Here is a 13,734-nt window from a genome sequence, read left to right as displayed (position 1 = left end):
GAAAACATATTGAAGGAGACATATAATTCAGCCTTATGACAAACTGGAATCACTGGTATCTAGTATCGCATTGCATACTTTTCCAATCTTATTATGCCTTTCTAATTCACTATCTATCTATAGATCTTGTTTCCTTTTGTCCTTGGAAGTGCTAAGAAACTTTCAGATAGAATGAAACCAGTAAAGAAAACAAAGCAGAAAATATTCATTCTGCAAGATTTCACTGACATCTTTTGCTGAAAGGTGACCATTTCCAGCTTTTTAGGTGTGTTGATAATGTCCATTGCAATCTGAGAGTGTCTCAAGAAAAAAATGCCATTAAAAGAACACAATGATTTTTGGTCTGAGAAGGAATTGTGTTCCTCTTTAGTATTGAAATATCTGAATTCTAATTACATAGTGAGTTGTTCAACGTAATTTGTCATCATTTTACTATCCATTCAAAGTGAATAGTAATACTTTGATCACCCCAGGAGCTGAGGATGGCTAGTTGGAAGGGTAAAGTACTTACTCCTGCTAGTGATAATGATGATGACAATGATGACAATAGTGCCTAATGAACCAAGTATGGCTTCTTGTACCAAAAGGAGGGAGAGAAAGGAGTGAAAACAGTGATAACACAATGATGTTTTTGTTGTTGGTGGGTTCTGTTGGTTGGTTGTTTTGAGTTTGGTTTTTTGTTGTTTTGTGTTTGGGGTTTTTTTTGGGGGGTAACAAAAAAAACAACAAAACAAACAAAGAAATTATTTGAGGAATTATTCACATATGCATGATTGAAATTTAGCTAGTAACAGAGGCAAAGGACAGAGCAGACAGACCCAGATACTGCATGCTTCTACACACCTTTCTGGAAGAATCAGTATGTCTAAATATGTAAAAAAAGTTACATGTTTGGATGTTTTCACCGTAGTAATCAATACTGAATAGTACTGAATCAATAAACATTTCTAGGTATAACACATAACTGATTGAAATTGAATATTAACCTGTCATGTTAAACTAAATCAACTGACTATTTTAAATATCACAAAGAATAAACAAAAGAGTCTTGGTATTATCCAGATGAAGCACGTTATCTTTGAGTACTGCAGTACCAAGAATTGGCTGGAGACTACAGGAGAAAAAAAAACTAAGATAGCAACATTTTAATAAAAGTATTGACCTTTTCTCTCATTTCAGGAGCTGCTGAGAAAAGTTCAAAACATGGTGCAGAAGATAAAACACAGAATATTATTAGTGCTATGAAGGAAAGAATGAAGATTAGAGAGAAAAATAGACCAGAGGTGTTTGAAGTGATCCAGGAGATGTTTAATATTTCCAGAGAAGATTTTGTACAATATACAAAAGCAGCAAAACAAAGTGTTTTGGATGGAACATCCAAATGGTCAGCAAAAATAACCATCACAGGTAAATTTTCTTCTGAACTATTTGCTGTAAGAGTTCTTTCTTTCCAAGTCCCCTGGTTCAGGAATAAGATCTATTATGATTACAGCTGGAATCATACATGCTCTCACTAAAAAAAATTATTAGTAGTAATATATTTTTTTGTGGAAGTCAAAAGGTTTTTTTGTGACTTAAATAGAATTGAAAAAAAAAAAGTAAATATGATTTCATCTTTATCTCATTTTTTTTATTATTTCTGCTTTTTTATATGTTTTATGCTGTACATTATGTATTAGTAAAGTGGTACATGTCTATGATTAGTAAATAAGCAAATGTATTTGGGTTGCGTGCTCCAAAATATTTACTATAATGCTTCTAGATTCCATGACAGATTTTTTTTAAGTATTGGGGAAGGGCCATTGAGAGAAAGAATTGCCATTTTTATTGCTGCAAAGTAAAACTGGCCCTCAGGAGAGAAAGGAGAAAGCATTTGTCAAGTAGACCATGAATTAATTGCTCTGTGAGAGTTGGTAGGTGTGGTTTTAGTTACACGTGGCTCTGTAGTTGAAAGTAAAGCTGAGGCAGTGGCAGTACATAAACTGTCCATTGAACTGAAGAATAACAGATATGTGCCTGAAGAAATCTAGGGGAAACCCGAGATTGAGATTCAGATGGATTTGGAAAAAGGGAGGCCATTCTGGAGGCTGTCAAACAGTGTATGAAATCCTAAAGAATAGCTGTTGAATTTTGGAAGTGTCACCAAGCACTGAAGACATAGGTATGTCAGGGAAAATATTTAATTCATATTCTTTCTTTTAGTTCTACTTCTAAATGTTACTCAAGGGATACCTTGTACAATATTAGGCCAGTACATTAGTTAACAGTTCTGGAACGCTTTTTCAAAGCTGGGACCTAATTCTCCTGCATAAATAGGAGTGAAATACTTTCTAAATTTTCTCTTTGGATTTATAGGAAATGGGAAACACAAAATTTGTTCTGTTTCATTCCCAAGAGTTAGTCTTTTCAGGAATGAGATGTGGAAAAAAGTAACAGAGACTTACTTTTTTCACTGAGGTCAGTAGATATGGCAGAACCCACACTAGGGGTTGATATGCTGAGTAAGAAGGTGTTATTTTTATGCAGTTGTTTTTCTGAACATACTGAGGGAGCTTCATTATTCAAAATGATTGACATTAGAGAATGTTAACTAAATGTTATCACTGAGATTGTTTAAATAATGTGTGCAAAATAATAAAACCAAGCTCTGCTGATGCTAGGGACCATGGCAAGTGTTTAAGCTGCAGCTCTCTGGGTTTGGTGGGCTGCTATTTGACAGTTCTGCTTTCTCCTGTGATTATGAATTATGATGGAAAATAAAATTGTGTGTATTTGTCACAAAATGCATATACATTAATTATACACCCACATTAACTGTCAGAAAGGCTGAGAAATACATAAACTGTTAATGATAATTGATCTGAGCTGTCATCCTGTCTGTGATAGAATAGGAAATATTCTGAAAATCCTCATGGTTCATCTCTCACATGAGGAAAATAAATGAAAAAGTCATAATCATGCCCCTCATGTTTAGTTTCATAATCAATAGTGATTTTTTTTTTTTTAAATTGCTGTTTTATTTCAGAAAATTTAGTTTGGATCATTGGAATAATTTTGGCAATCAGTATTTATTTGTGGAGAGGATGGAAATTCTAGGGAATTACTGTACTCAAGCCAAGTAGTACAGCAACATTATATTACTTGCCACACTGACTAAACCAGTTTGAGACGAGTATCTGAATTATGCATGGCAGTAAAAGTATTTGTTTTGTGCTCTTAGTGAATCCTTAAATTTATTACTCTATATCTGTACATTTTATACAGTCCAGAAGGGTAGTTACGTAAGTCTTGTCTATCTCCAGAGTAACAGATGATGGAAAAATTTATCCAGAAAGCTTTGTTTCAGGACCCCTCAGTTTGAGGGCTTTGTTTCCTGTTGCTGTTGTCAAAGTCTCATTTATTTCCTGGCAATGAAAGCTATGAAGGCTTAAGCACATTTATCTCCCTTTTTTGCAGTTCTTTGTGCTCAGGGCTTACAGGCTAAGGACAAAACTGGTTCAAGTGACCCATATGTTACCGTGCAAGTTGGGAAAACCAAGCGAAGAACAAAGACGATTTTTGGAAACTTGAATCCAGTATGGGATGAAAAATTCTATTTGTAAGTATAAAAGATACTCTTGTTTCTTGTTTGCTTGGGTTTTTTTAAATTTACATTTAGGAAATACAATGCTCCCAAGTGAAATAATTTATTTGAAAATACTTGTTGTCTGTACTATCCATATTCATAGTATTAATAAATCAGAAAGTTATGAATGGAGAGAGCATAGAAGTTTATTGTGACTTTATAATATAATAGTTGTACAGCTCATAATTATGTCTTTGGGGAAATCTGTTTTTTAGGCTACTTAAGTAACAGTTTTCAGACTGACTTTACATACCAAGTGCTGGCATTCTAAATGTAGGCGCTATGTCTCCAATACTGACCTTGCAAGTTAAATGTGGTTTTATTCAACATTACAATTTTCTTTGGTGAAACTGGGGAATTTGATACTAACTGGTATGCTTCAGGCTCTGGGCTGGGCTGTTTATGATGTCTATCCTTTCCAAGACTAAGTGTTGTCCAGAAGTGTGATGTGGAGAGTGAGATATGATCCTCCTGTCTTCCTTCTTTGGCCACAGCCTCTGAACCAAATAGAATACAGTTTTTTATCAGCTTATCACCAGAGTTCAACCCTAATTGCAAAGCAGATATTTCAGCCTGTAATATATTGGCTAAGGATTCAATATGATTTCATACAAGTTCTAGTTCTGGCAACATTCCTAGAACTTCTTTCAGAAAACAATGTTACAGTACAGGAAATTCCAATTCATGGGTACTATACTGTTTCTTTCCTGAAAATAGTTCCTGTCTGAGAATGTGACCAATCTGATAAAAGTATCAACTTTCTCAGTGTTATTCCTCTACATGTAGCAAAATTATTTCAGCATTTATTCTTTTCTCAGCTTGATTACTATGCGCCACAGTATGTGATGTGCACTTAACTACTGTTTTTAATGTCAGTCAAGGATTCTGAAAGGCTATTACAAACCTTAGATTTTCTGTGGAAAAATTTAGGTGAAAGTGGACTGTTTATTTAGGAATTTTTTAAAAATTCTTCGAAAAATTTCCAGTATACCTTGGAAGGAAGTACCTACCACAGTATTATCAGTAATATTTTATGGTAGCTCTGTGAAAACACTGATACAGCAAGTTATGAACAGAAGAAATTATCACAGTAAAAAAGGATATACAATTTCAGTGTTCATTAAATACCACAGTTTTATTTAAATTTTTAATGAAAATATATGCAAACTGTTGACGTATTATAATCCAACTTTTTGTTACTACGTTATGAAAGTCTGTTATGTTTACATCAAATAGTGCTATTCAAAACTGGATGTTAATTTGATACAACTTGATGAAACTCTTGATGAATCAGTGAGGATAAACATGATGTGTCATTTTTGTAAGCAATGCTGAATTCATGAAGCAGCATCAGAACAGCTCAGGATCCTGCAGACTGCCCAGCCAAGATGCAGAATCTCCAGTTAGTCACCGTATACAAGAGAGTTTCAAAATAATCACTCACCACAATGTAAAATTGTCTTCAGGCTATAACCTGTTTAGTTTCTTCTTACATTCCTTTCCTCCTGTAAGGAAGATGTAGGTTGTCATTATTCATATCTACATAAACCATGGATAAAAAGCTTTTAGGGTTCAGGCATTTGAAATAGAGCTCTGTTTTCTTCAAGAAGGTAAAGTGTCATAACAGAAGTTACCTTCTTATCATCTGGCACAACAGCTTCTTTCTATGTTTTTTTAAACTAAAATCTGCTGCCTTATTGCTGAGGGGGTTATCATTTCAATAGTCAGTTTCAAAAAGGTGTGACCCAAGATACTCTTTCTATTTGTCTAGAAAAGGTACTAGGTAATGCAGCTACATTAAACATTGTATTTCCATTTCATTCACAGATTCAAAGGCCAGTACTAGAAATTAAGAGCTAGTTCAGAAAAAACAGATTCAGAAACTCTTTACAGGCTTTTCCTATACAGATAGTGTTTTTTTCCCCTGAGTTATTTGTGTTGCTTTAATAACAGTTGAAGTGTCATACTTCACTGAATTACTGTGAGAAACCAAACATAGCAGGTTAATTACTTTCTTGAATTTAATTTTATGTGTTATATACTACCAGAAGCTGGAAGAGCAATTCAGTAAATTTGGTATCAAGTTTAAAATTAATTTTAAACAGGGCTACTGTAAAATCCCAGGAATCTTGAAAATATTCTGATTTTTTTTTTTCACCCAGCAGCCTTAGTAACATCTGCTCTAGCAATAACATTCATAAAAAAACCCTCAAACTCTACTACAGTGTAAATCTCCTGAGTAACTGCATTGAACTGAATACGTTTTTCAATCCTTTTTTTAGCACATGTACTTTCTAAAATAGTGATTGCTCTGCCTTATTTAATGCATTGGATTTCAATAGAAAGTATATGAGAATTTCTAAAGTGTATTAAATAAACTATAAATATTTAACCACAAGATGAAAGCTGAAGTAGATCAATATAATTATTTCTGTGACTCAGGAAGTTTCATGTAAAGTAGGCTGTACTACTGATATTTGATTGTCCTATTTAAAAATCAAATACTAATCATTAGTATAACTCCTAAATAATAAATTGTAGGAAAAAAAATATATCTTAAAATTTTACAATCATATATTTACTTGTAAGACCAAAGCATTCATTTAAGTCTCCCCATCTGTTCCAAAACAAGGACTTGGAAAAAACATTGACTCCCCAATGTGCATTTGCTCTGTCATAACAGATAAAGTGAGGGCAATGTTCTTGTTTGCAGAATCACACACAACCCTAATATGACTGAATGACAAGCAGAGAGTAAATGTTTCTGTAAAACATAATGTATCCCTGTGTTAAATGACCCTGGGATACTGTAATGGATTTTAACATTGGAATTAAGAAATCATAACTAAATTATAGCTTACGTACAGTTGCATGCATCTCACTGAAAAAACATGACTGTCAGAGAAAGAACACATCTTTCCTTGAAATGTGTAATTTTTGTACACAAGATAGTGAGGTAAATAGACCAGCAGGTGCTCTTTCAATGAGTGTAATACAGGTGGCAAGGGCTTTGATCCTTTCTGCTGTCATTATTAGAAAGGAGGTACAGAGCAGTTTTTATTTGTTTTCAATAAAACATCAGGAATAGGAGAGTTTATTCAATACCAGAGCAAATGAACAGTCTTGCAGCTGTCACCTTCCTTATTCTGGTTGAGTGGGCATCTGATATGGGAAAAGGGACTGCATATTTATTTTTGAGTTACAAGAAAGACATATTTTGGCTGTATGGTTTCAACTTTGTACAAACTTTTAGATCTATACACTATTATAAATCTTACCCACTTTTATTCTTTTCTTGACTTTTCAAGAGTTGATTGCTGAAATATGGAAATTTGCTTTTTCCTGGCAGTGTTGTCTAGCAAGCACACATCTCTCAAGTGTCTTGCAGACTTTGAAGGTACCTTTTCCTCTGGCCACTCATTAAAACCTCAGGTACAGTTGTATAATACAGACATCTTTCTTTTAAACAGATTATTATTTTACACTACTTATTCTATTTTGGCTGTAAGTAGGCCACAATGTGGCTCTGAAATACAACTTCATTGAATACCTGTTACTTGTTTCAATGCATGAAACAGCAGCAGACAGCATTGATGTAGATTAGAGATCATGCTAGTTAAAGACTTTGTGTTGGTCAGAGGAGCTGTTCGACTGCTTCATATTTCAGGTATTTCAGTCTAGAACTTCTAATGAAGTAAGAATTTCTGGTAGCTATTTCAGACATCCGGCTGTGGATGTGCTTTCCTTGGAATTACCTTAAAGAGCAGCACTCAAACGGTGTATTTATACTGCAAAAAGTCATTGATGGATTCTTGTAAAGAAATACTTACTATAAAAAGCCATGTATAGGAAATAAATACCAAAGGACCTTACCAAGGTCCTTTCCTACTGTCATTTTATTGGTTAACTCTTTAAATGGTGTTTCAGTTTCCAATGATATCTAAATACAGCCTTGTGAGAATTGTTGAAACAGCTTAAGGGTTATTTCATAAGCAAGAGTATATACCAGGTAATTAAATTACACAAAACCAATTGGGTAATAGAAACCTGAAAGTTAGTTTATTGGATTTACTCATTTGCAAAGTTCTCTAGTAAGCAAGATGTCTCTGAGAGACATCCTACTGATTAAAAAACTGTATCTCACAGCCTCAGCCCAAAACAAGAGAGAACACCTCTAAGAACTAATCCAAATGCTGAATTTTTTTGTTCAGCGATAATGTTTTTCATTGTCACAGTACAGCATGTTTGGTCTGAGTCTTTTTTTCAAACTGCTGTCAATCCAGGTTAATTTTATACAACTCTATTTTTGTTATGACAGAGTAAAATCATGCAAGAAAAGGCATAATTAGTCTCATTCTACTTTATCAGAGAGCATGGCCCATGACTACACTGTTAACGAATTGAGACTGCCCAGGCTAGAGAAGAGACAAACAGTGGAGGTAAGGATGTCCTCAAACACATCCTTTCTCCTCCAAAGAGGAAAGGAATAATCTATTTTCTATGTTTACTGTTATAGAAACACATCAAGAAGTAACAGGAACAAGTTCCATTTAGAGTGGCTTAAATCAGACTGCAGAAAAAGTTTGCCAACAGTGGGGTTAGAGAATTACTGGAATAGGTTTCCTGAGAGACTATGGAGCTACCTCTGAACACTTAAGAATGGAGAGGAAAGTCTTTTCATGGCAATGCCATGGAAGTATCTGGTTCTAGCTTGAAGTAATGGTAATAATAAAAAACATGCGGGTAATAATAGCAATGAAACAGCTTCCTGAACTTCATTCTCCTACTGTATTCCATGATTGTGTGCTTTCTTAACAGAGATTTTGTCCTAAAAGTATTTTCAACTTCCATTCCCTATCTAGACCAGATGGCATCCAAGATATTTTAGTATAAGGGAATAAAATTGAATAAGAATTCAGAAAAGTCCAACTCTTGGATCATTCTATGTGCATTATCTGCTATACAAAATGTGTTTGTTTGTAAGGGGGTCTTCAAGAACTATAATTTGCTATGGTGGGTTTTTTGTTTGTTTTTTATTATTTTATTTTGTTGTGGTTTTTTTTAAATCTGTGCTACATTTTGAACAACTTCATCACATACATAGTTTATGCAGCCTTACTTTTTACCTGTTTTCTAAGTAGGTCAGTGTTGACTTGCTGAATGAATATAAAAGAACAAAATACTGTCTTCCAAAATCTGTTCCTTTAATTTGTGGATGACATCTAAGGTATATGTAATGGTCTACAACTAAGCAATATTCATCTGAAATAATTAAATGAATACTAAGTGTATCTATGGTTAGTCTACTGAAGTGGTATGTAGCATGTTTTCTTTACATGCCTTGAAGACTGTATGTCCAAAAAGAATTCAGGTACTTCTGTAACAGGCTAAACAGAAATAGAAGCTATCAGAGAAAGAAACTGAAAACAAAATACAGCAAAAAACAAAGGTTATGTGTTTTAGTTACAGTAGACCACAGTGATTCTTCAGCAAGTACTCTTGCATAGACAGGCTGGCAGTCTTCAGCTGAAATAGCCTATCAAAACAAATTAAAAGATCTTCAGGTTTGTCCATCAACAACCAGAGTGACTTCTGTGGATCTTTGGCAAGACATGTTGGCTCTGAGTTTGATGTTTCTGGGAAGTTATGTAGGTGAATATTATTTGAATCCTGGAAATCCTCACTGGAGAGGGAAGAGTATATTTATAGAAGAAACTTATCTCACAGTTTGCTATTTCTTTATAACCGCTGTTGGAAATAAAAATGGGTGCCAGTCCTTCAGGACAAAAAAAACAACAACAAAACAAAAACAGAAACAACAACAACAAAAAAACACCCACTAAATTAATTTTTAAAAGGGGGAATGGACACTCTGAGAGAGAAGGAAGATACTTAGAGTGATTCAATCTGTGAATTGTTAGAATAGTTATCACAGATTTAAAATTGGAGTAGAATAGTGTAATTATTTCCTTTTTTATAACTCTTTGTTCTGTCACTTTTGAGGGTATTTTTTAAATAGAACCTGGTCATTATCTGTAGGACGGAAAAGGTAGAGTATTTTATTGTAAAAATTATTTTATTTCAGTTATATAAATAGCAGTTCTTCAGGAGAAAAATCCTTTCCACTTAGACTAACAATTCAGAGTATGAAAATTTGTTAGCACATGTAAGAGCTTCTACTGAAGATTATAAGGAAAGAATAATGAATGATGACTATATTGCATTTTGACAGAGTAGGAAATTAGTGTCCATAAATTCTTTACTGTCTTAGTTCATTTGGATTTATGTCTTTACTGAAGGTAGCATAGTATCAATTAGTTGTTATTTTAACATTGAGTGCAGATCTATTACATGGGGTGTACAATCATATTATGGCAGTGCTCATTTTAAATTTAAATGGGGTTACTAGGAATGGTAGTTTATTATTACATTTTTTAAATTACTTTAACATTAGAATAAGCAGGAAGTACTGTGAGGGTAATTTCAAGTCTGTGCAGGATTCTGTAAATGCAGAAGTAATGTAGCATCTCCAGATTGTTGATAAATTATTAAAACTCTCTTCTGTCTAACATCTCCAAATACACTGCAGCTTTTCCAACTTTCAAAAGCATCATTGTCTTCATTCTTTCTGTGTTAATGAACAATTAACTTCTCACCTTCCTTTATCACACCTTAGTGAATGCTTTTACTGGGCATACAAAACAGAGTGTCTAGAAGAGGAAGACTGAAAATAGCATAGACTGTCTTTGCCTTGAATTTTCTGGGCTGATTTTACTGGACTGAGTCAGCAGAAGTAGGAATCCCACCCAATGCTTCTTGCAAAGCCACAGAGCTTCTGCACAGATGCTACCAGTGACTAAAGCAGAACGTGCATCTCTAAATAATGCTGTTTCTGAGAGGCTGGGCAGGTAGGTAGAATCATGCAGAGTCAGCTCTGCAAATTTAACAGTAAGTCTCCCTGTTGTCTAACTGCCGCAAGGCAGACCAGTAGAAATACATATTCAACCCCCCTTCCATTCTTGCATCACACTTCTATGCTAATTTTGGGGTCTTGCACAACAATGTTGCCAATGTGTAGCACAGCTACAGTTTTAAACACAAAGATGAATATGAGAGTAAATTCATTGGTTGTTGTAGGTCTCACGATGTTTCACTGACCTAAGATTAAAGGAGAAAAAGATGTGGGAGAGATAAATGAGAATATCACAGAAAAGTGCAGTCATTTCTGACCACCTGAATAAATATTCCTTAACCAGCTAAGTGTGCATGCATCAGAGGGAAAGGGGTTTTGTCTCAGGAAAATAAAAATATGCTATTTGTACTGCAGTACCATTTCATGACTTTTTATATGCAGCGTCTCCTTAAAAATCAAAGCAGGAACAGTATTTCAGAGATATGGTGATGAGGGTCATATAAAAAACCTCACCAGTGATGGATCTCCCTATGCCACTTTAGAAATCCCATTTAATATTTCTGTTGGGTGCACAGCTAAATGCAATTCGGGACTGTAGCAACGATAAGCAATAATTCTGGGCTACGTTTTAGGAAAATTAAATAGTTTCTCAATTTAGCCTTGTTTCATAAGGCAAAGGTGCTCATTTGATCCCTCTCTGTCTTCCTATATATTATATGTCCTTGCCACTAGCTTTTGAATTTTGTGGTTAGTCAGAGAAATACCACAGATTGCCTAATACTACATCCATCATGTTATATGAAAATATGTGGTGAGACAGAGATGAGACCCTGACAGTGTGCTCAGTATGAGCCTGCCCCAGGATAGACATCAGGGAGTCCATATGAAGGGGTAATTTATAAAAATACCAGTTACAGGAGAAGATTCAAAAAGTGATTGTGGTTTGTTCAATATCAGGGAAGCCAGTCATAAGACAAAAGGAAACCAGGCTTCATTAGTTTTACTAATGAAAGAACAATGTGGTTTTTAATTACTAGAGATATCTGCGATGTTAAAATTTGGAATTCAGGCACAGGCATCCTGTGATACTGAATGATGTCACAGTAAGTCAGAGTAAAAACTCTGATTGCCATTTTTAGTGACTGATTGGCCTTGACAGTAATAATACCATTTAAAGCACTTTATACTTCCAAAGCCCATTACCACCACTAATTATTTCCTAGAACACCCCTGAGGGATGCCAGTTGGGAGATAAGTTATAGTATTGCTGGTTTAATGCTGGAAACTCTGAGGCAGATCACTAAGCAGTGAGAGTGCTTGGAACAGAATTCACGTACGAACTCTTAATCTAGTGTCAAACTAAGACCTTGCTGAAGATGAAAATTCATTGCTGCACTTTAAAGCTAAGTTTCAAGGTAACCAAAGATTTATAATATTTAAAATATTTTTGTAGTATTACTCAGTGGTATTAAAGAAACCTGGTTAGTACAGATGCATGAGTACGATGTGACCTGTAACAGATGCCAGTCTGTACTAGTCATTAAATGCCATCAGAAAGTTTTTCACTAGCACAGACTTTTGCAATGTTAGGATATTCCAATGAAGTCATCAAAAGTCAACACTGACCAATAGTAAACAGTCTTCTCTGTAGCTTATAGGAATAAACAGCAGTAGTTTCTTTTCCATTTCTGTGCAAATATATGCAGGTTGGAGCTGGGAGTAAAAAACTTTATCCACTGGGAACTCCGCAGATTGCAAGTGGAACCACCTCACTCTCACACATCCAGTAGTTTCACAAATCCACTCAATTCTTGAGGGGTTAGAAACCTACTTAAATTTGCAAGGAATTTTCTTAGTACATGACAGGCTGTCCCTACTCCTCCTCCTTACTATGGAGAAAAAGTATTATATCTTTTAAAGAAAACAGCTACTTATTTCCCTAGGTTTTTCTGGTTGCCCGATTTTTCTTGCTGTGCATACTTGACACTTTTTTTTTTTTTTTTCCCAAAAACTTGCTGCCATGTACTGTAAAGATTTTCTCACTTTTTTTGTATTATAGCATTCTAGGCTAGTACTGCTTTTCTTGTCTACTCTATGTGCTAAAACATAGTATTCCTAAATGAATAAACCCGAGCTAACTGTATCTTTGCAAATATAATTGTTAAATAATAGCACTGAGAAGTACTAATTGTAAATTAATAATGCTAATGAGTTCATGACGTTCCTAAATACAATCCATATGTATATATAATTCTGTCAAGTTAATATCTTTACTTTCTCTTATATGTAGTAACAGTAATTTGTCCCTGGCAATGTGGTGTGGCCTTTTATTCCACTGAATGTTGTAGGTTCTTTGTCACTTCATGCAGTTAAGCAACTGCTAAACAAATGGAAAATGAGGACAGTTAATTAGATGGCAGTACAAGTGTATGTAGCTTGTGTATCACTAACATTTTATATTTTATTGTTATGTTTACAGTGAATGCCATAACTCTACAGATAGAATAAAAGTGAGAGTATGGGATGAAGATGATGACATAAAATCTAGAGTAAAACAGCATTTCAAAAAAGAATCAGATGACTTCCTTGGGCAAACAATCATTGAAGTAAGAACACTGAGTGGTCAAATGGATGTATGGTATAATTTAGGTATGATTCTTGATGATTTTTTAAAACAAACTTAGGTAGAATCTCAGCATGTGTAGATTTGGGATTTCAAATTATATAGCTTTGGTACTAATATGCAACTTTAAAAATCTTTAATTTCACAGGCAGATTTGAAAATGAAAGATATTTTCTTCATTTTGATTCAGAGTTATGACAATTACAGAAAGAAGACTAGTCAGAAAAATATATAAGAAAAATTTTTCATTTTAATGCCAAATTAAAAGTGTGTAAGAAAACCAAGCATTTCAGACTAGTCCTTTATGGGCCTAAACATCTTTGTTTTTCACGGTGTTTGCACCTGCGGTTCTTCATGAAAATTGCTTGCTTCAGTTTGCTGTTCCAAATATCTCAATTTGATATGTTTACATGCATACAATTTGATACATTTACATGCAGAGTCACAAACTGAGGACAGCCTGCTGAAGCTCCCAGTGCTCTCTGTTGTCCTTTATGACTGCACTTTCTTATCTGGACAGACCTTAAAAAGTATCACTCTTTAAACCAGAAAAAAATAAAGTGTGTTCCAGAA

At 34.4% G+C, this 13,734-nt stretch overlaps 1 protein-coding gene across 1 annotated transcript in view; it reads left to right on the top strand.

Moving 5' to 3' along the window:
- UNC13C (unc-13 homolog C) overlaps positions 1-13,734 on the top strand; it is a 116,692-nt gene that overhangs the window by 40,172 nt on the left and 62,786 nt on the right. Inside the window, exons 8-10 of the mRNA XM_051628273.1 lie at positions 1,180-1,407; positions 3,457-3,598; positions 13,018-13,187. Of these exons, the coding sequence (XP_051484233.1) occupies positions 1,180-1,407; positions 3,457-3,598; positions 13,018-13,187 (540 nt within the window). The remainder of the gene's footprint in view (positions 1-1,179; positions 1,408-3,456; positions 3,599-13,017; positions 13,188-13,734) is intronic.

Source organism: Apus apus, chromosome 10, assembly GCF_020740795.1.
Source record: "Apus apus isolate bApuApu2 chromosome 10, bApuApu2.pri.cur, whole genome shotgun sequence".
NCBI classification, from domain to species: Eukaryota; Metazoa; Chordata; class Aves; order Apodiformes; family Apodidae; genus Apus; species Apus apus.
The sequence above is the reverse complement of the archived record's forward strand: the minus strand, read 5'-3'. Positions and strand labels throughout refer to the sequence as shown.